This window comes from Zophobas morio, unplaced genomic scaffold (genome assembly GCF_036711695.1).
Source record: "Zophobas morio isolate AGI-343-1 ecotype UQ-CSIRO unplaced genomic scaffold, CSIRO_AGI_Zmor_V1 ptg000099l, whole genome shotgun sequence".
Taxonomy (NCBI): Eukaryota; Metazoa; Arthropoda; class Insecta; order Coleoptera; family Tenebrionidae; genus Zophobas; species Zophobas morio.
In genome coordinates, this window is record NW_026972204.1 from 468013 (window position 1) to 474038 (window position 6026).

Here is a 6026-nt window from a genome sequence, read left to right on the forward strand (position 1 = left end):
TACTAAAGCGAGCAAGTTATCACTTAACAAGGCTTGAAATTCTAAAAATAACTTCAAAACTTTTATTACGTAACTTGCAAGGGTGGAATTTACTTTCTGCTCCTCATATTTTAAATGCACTTTTTTTGAACGAAATGTTTAACTAATCGGCATTTTCTACTTACAACCTTTATCTGTAAAAAAGTTTGGGCGCCTCATTAAATCTTTAATAAACGTTAAAAGCATTTATTAAAACGTTTAAGTTAATACTCAAAGTAATTAGAAAAATTTAGAGTTTAACTTTGAAAATTAGTAAAGCGCAAAAGCAGTGAGAAACCATCTCTCTACTGATGATATCTAATAAACTTTCAGTGGCTGTTCACTCTGCTTTAAGAAATTAATAGCATGTTTAAATCCCACCGGGCGCGCTTCTAGACACGATAAAACACTTAGTTATAATCTTAAACAGCGCGGTTTAGTGTAAACACAGAATAAAGGTCTTTTGTTATTATTAAATTGATAATGTGCGTAAATCTACTTTATAATTTTTTGTAAAAACAGAGCTCAGTGCAAACATTATTTTTATGGAAAATTTAAAAGGTGAACTTGTTTATTTCTAAGGCCCCCTTCAAAGGTTTTAAAAGTAGCACACAGATGCGGTACTTGCGCATGTAACGAAGACGATGATTATTGATTGAATATAATTAAAAATTTTAGTGTTGAGATTAAGCCCGAAATAAAGTTTTAAAAATAACCCATTAAAAGAAACACTACTCCCAATGGTACTAGTTGAAAAGAATTTATAGCTTGTAAGTACTATTTTGATACTACTATGACCTCCTCACAATTATATGTCTTGAAAAAAGGTTAATGCTCCTTTCTTTATCTACCGAAAAACTATTAAATTTGAAATAAAAAAACCATTTAGTATGTATAAAGAAGTTGTTGTGAAAACTTAAAAAAAGTTTCAGGGTTAAATCTCTTGTTTTTTTTAGAGACTTAGAACTGTTTATAAAGAAACTAGGTACGAGACTAACAAACCTTAAAAAGAAAGTGCGGCAATAAATAAGAATAATAACGTAAGCAGCACAAGTTTCTTGAATAAAATTTCTAACTCACTAATATATACCCAAACTATTTAATTATTCTTTTTAGTTCCGCAAGGAAATACTATTAGATACAAGGCAACTGATCGATGTCTTGTCCTTGTAAAAATTCTTGGCAAGGAAAATCGTGTCTGCAGTTATGTAATATTAAATAACAACAATAATAACAACAACAATAATAATATATTTAAACCTATTTTCGTAAAGTGGCTTAAAAGCAAGTTTTATAGTGGGCTCAGAAACTCCAACAACAGCAGCAATTTCTAATAAAACAAAAAAATATATAATTGGCATATACTAAATTGGTCAAAATAATAAAACCTTTCTGCGTTTTTGGCGTAGCGCTCAACTGAGATGCAAAATAAATCGCGGCGGCGACGATAGATGTTGGCGCTTTTCCTCCACAATATCCTTAAAGAAAATAAAAAGTAATCAGTGAGTTAAAAGTAACGAATAATCATAAAATAGACCGCTCAAAAGAATTTTAGTTATATATACTATAATAACACAGTGATATAAAAAGTTATACACAAGAATTCCAGTAGCCACAACTCTATAAATGTAACGATACATTAGAATAAACATATAAATCTAAAAAACAACAACCGAATGGTGTATGCTTGTAGTTTTTCGTACACCGCGTTTTCGATATATTATAAAATATATATAAAGTTTACGATTAAAAAAAATAAAATCTGTAAATATTAAAACTCCATAACTAAACAGGCGAATTGCAGTAAAAATATAAAGAAAAACCTCTTTTAGTTGCGTGTTCGGCTATAGCTTGAGCAAAACGGTTTGTGTGCTGCGACAGATCCAACTCTGAACAAAATCTAGCCTTAGAGTTTTAATAGTTAAAAAAATAATACGTAATCAAGAAATAGAGTAAAAATGGAAAATAAAGCCAAGTAAATTTAAAAAAATTATGCAGACAAGTAAAAGTTTTGAGTTAAAAATAGCTCTTATACAGTAATTTTAAAAAATACTTTACAAATGCTTAAGTTACTTGTGGAGAAAAAATAAATTATGTATATTAATAATATAAATATAATTATTAAATATAAAAGTTATGTACAATAAAGAAGCATAATAAAAATTTTAACCAACTAAAAAAGTTTACTTTGTAGATTGGCCAATATTATAATATTTTTTAGCCGAGTAGAGAAGTTTAATCTTTGATTAATAATTAAAAATAAAAATAAATTAAATTAAACGATAAAAAACAGTGAAACTCAAGAGTTTTAATGAAACTTCCTACTACCAATTAAAAAAAAGCTGACGTAAATTAAAGGATAGCAACATACTCTTAACTACACAAATAAGTTGGTGGTAGTAACCGATGCTACCTAGTTAAAGTTAATTTGGTAAAAGTATAACCGTATAGTCTCCCACAGTTAAGGCTGCCACCGCAGTCTTTTCATTCTTCTTTTTCGAACTTTTGAGGATCTTTAAGCTCTTGCCGATATCTTTTTCCCTCACTCCCGCTATTCTGCAAACCTTAAAGGAATTGGATAAATGTATTTCCCTAAACTTTTTATTTATAATATAATATATTTCTTCTATAAGTTATGAACTTCTTTCAAAGAAAATGCTTTGTTATCATCTCGGCAAGCTTGAAGTACTGCTGCTGCTGCTAAAGCTAAAATAATTTTTTTAACTTCAAAAATAAAAAAAAAATCTATTTTAAAAAATTGCTATTAAATAGATTCAAATAATTCTAAAAGTATATAAAACTTAACAGGTAATTATATAATAAAAACAATAATTATATATTTCATAGAATTTTTATATATATTCAATACTATTTTAAAATTTCATTTACTTTGAGTATTTAATAATAGCACATAAAATATTAAGTAATAGCATATAATAATAATAAGTATTAGATTAACTACAACTATATAAACTTCTTAAATTATACATATAATTATAATACAGAAAATACAACATGAAAAATTCATTGAAGTAATTAATATTTAGTATGTATGACACTTGCAGAGTAACTTTTTTTTAACAATAATAAAAAAGGATTAAGCATTGTTAGGAATAGCTTACAAATATATTTGTTTAATAATAAAATATTAAAAAAACTTTCTGTTCAAAGTAAGTTACACGTAAGTTCATAGTTAAACTGTTTTGCGCGTCGCAGAGAAGTTACAAAAATCATTTTCAAAGTTTATTTAATTAACTAAATTCAGTACCGTTTAAGCTTAAAAATAAAACAAAGTAAATGCTAAAGGGAGAAAAAGCCGTTCTCTATTATTTTCTGCGCTACTCGACGACTTGCAAGAGGCGGGAGCCTCGTTAAGTAGCTTTTTTATAAGAATTATCATAAATCATTCATTAAAAAAAAATTAGTAGTTTGAATTATAAAAGTGTATATTTTACTGTATATTTTACTATTTCAAATAAAAAATTCAAGGAAAAATAGATATGAACTTAATCAAAAAAGTGATTTTAACGAAACCGTTTCAATTAAATTATATTCAAATAATTTTTTTAGGGATAATATCAATAAAAATGAAGAAAAATAAACTAAATAACAGTAAAAATGAGTTAAATAAAGAATAAGTAAACATAAACATGTGTAAAATAATATTTTTTAAGTAACATAATTATAAAATAAACTAAAAATTGATGTATAAATAAAACTTAAATATTATATTTTTTGTAATAAAATAGCAATTACATATTGAAAGGCGGAAATAAATATGACAACGATTTTCAATTAGTCAATAAGCAAAGTTTTTAAACATTAAACTTTATTAAATAAAAAAAAATAATACAAGGAAGACAGCAATAAACATAAATAAATATTTAATACTTATAATTATAAAAAAGTAAGGCTTCTATGTAATAAAAAGGATATCGGAAATAAAATTTATATATATAATATTACAACTTCAAAAATAAATAAGATAGTAAAAGTACTGAAAAAATATTGTCTTCCATATGAAACGCTATTCCATTGGCTTATTATAAATTCAATAGAAATATTTAATTCAAACAAACAGAAGCAAACAAAATAAATAATAATAGAGCAAATATAAAATCTTAAAGAGATAATGAAATCGCAAATATGATTTCTAACCAGCGATTGTAAGAAGTTTTTGGTTTTGAACATGTGCGGACGCTGCTTTAAAATATGACTTTGCTTTCTCCTTTAAATAAAATGAATAATAAAAAGTTTAATTTATAATTAATTTGCCTACCACGACGCGCGCCGTTAAATTCATGCGGCCACTAATAATATTTATTTCACTCACGCCTTTAAGTAGGATGCGGTCGTTATCTGTAAATTGCTAAAAAATAATAATTAAATTTTTAATATTAACGAAACTAAACAGTCAAGAACATAAATTGATAAAAAACATATATTGATTACAGAATCTTGATAATAAAAATACAATAGACTCAAAATATAATTTTTTTCAATATAAAAAGAGGCCCAATATAAATATATAAGTCTAAAAAGTTTATATATAAAATCTATCTCAAAAATAAATTGAGAACTTAATGTAGCAAACAAATATAAATTAAAACCTTTATAAAAGAAACACACAAAGCAGCAGACTCCTTACTTATTGACCTTTACAATTTAAAACTTACAGATCTTAAAAGTCTATTCTGAAAAAAAATAATTCTTTGAAATAGTAATATTATATGCAAAAGCACGACTCGCGAAAAAATCAAAGCGTTCTTTCCCCCAACTAAACGCTGTTTACGGAACAGCAAAGGCATCTTAGGCGAGCCCAAATAAATAAATTTAATGGTCGACATCCACTCAAAAACTTTTAAGTTGATCTTATTCGTTAGAAATAACTAAGCAGAGTAAATTTTAAGTTCAGAACACGTGCGATTTAAACGATTGAACTTTATATAATAGTCTATAAGCAAAAACTTATTCAACTATCTAAAAAATTAAATTATATAAAGTTGTAATTGATGTAGAGCTTTATAGATTAGACAAAAAACTTATAAAAAACAAAAAATTACGTTTTAAAATATAAAATACTTAATAAATGTATTGAAGAACAGTAAAAAGAGTACGGAGGAACGATTATGGGTTCTAATCAAATCTTTGTGTTTATCGTTACTTGCAACTACAACAAAAGAAAGATTGGCTTTTCCAGAAATATAGTCATCTAAAAAAATTTATATTAATTTTATAACTATATAAAGATTTTAGCATAAGGTTGAAAGTAAGAAATATAAACTAAAGGTTAAGGCGGAAATTATAAAAGAGGCGGTCCAAAATTATTTTAGTAGGTTTATAATAAAGCAAGGGCCTTCTATAACGCTACAAAATAACGAACGTACCTGTAATTTGCCCTCCTCGGGACCTATCTTTTTGTTCGACATCTCCACTAAAAGTTCTCCATTCTGAGTGCTATTATAAAGTAACATAAGCACAGTAATAGAAGAGACTACGTTCAATAAAGTTATTTACATAATCTAAATAGGGCTCAAGTTCAAAACCGCACTCCGAGCACACGTAACAACCTCCAGTTCGGTCTTCTACAACCTCAGTCTACTTGTATAATATGTATATTACTTACAAAAGAAAAATTTTAAATATTACGTTATAAAGTTTAAATATTCTTTAAAAATAAAAAAGTTAAAAAGTAATTCATACCACTTTCTGGCAGTATTTACAATGGTCTCTGCCGTGATCCATCCCATGGGGTGTCACAGCAATTCTATGACGCTTAAGTCAGGAGAACAGTTAATCATTACTAAACAACATCCACCAACAACCACCTGCAAGACAATCACATGGCGAAGGAGAAATAGCAAGAGATTTCCGTGCAGGGTACTTGCTCTCTTGGGTGGTAGCCTATGCAACTCGACACTTTTACAATATGTACGAACTAATAAACTTACTCAAGCTAACGCTGTTGCAGAAAGCTTTTTAAACCTAAGGGACCGGAAATATTGTAA

At 27.0% G+C, this 6026-nt stretch overlaps 1 protein-coding gene across 1 annotated transcript; it reads right to left on the reverse strand.

Moving 5' to 3' along the window:
• Positions 1–1135: 1135 nt before the first annotated feature.
• LOC135144425 (transcription initiation factor IIB-like) lies at positions 1136–6026 on the reverse strand. The gene is made up of 13 exons (XM_064076470.1): positions 5847–6026; positions 5722–5785; positions 5536–5616; positions 5406–5475; positions 5136–5230; positions 4298–4387; positions 4177–4246; positions 2660–2724; positions 2463–2582; positions 1842–1923; positions 1407–1496; positions 1279–1348; positions 1136–1216 (listed from the first exon to the last, which is right to left on the reverse strand). The coding sequence occupies exons 2-13, from the start codon at positions 5761–5763 to the stop codon at positions 1153–1155; spliced, it is 939 nt and encodes a 312-aa protein (XP_063932540.1). The 5' UTR covers positions 5764–5785; positions 5847–6026; the 3' UTR covers positions 1136–1152.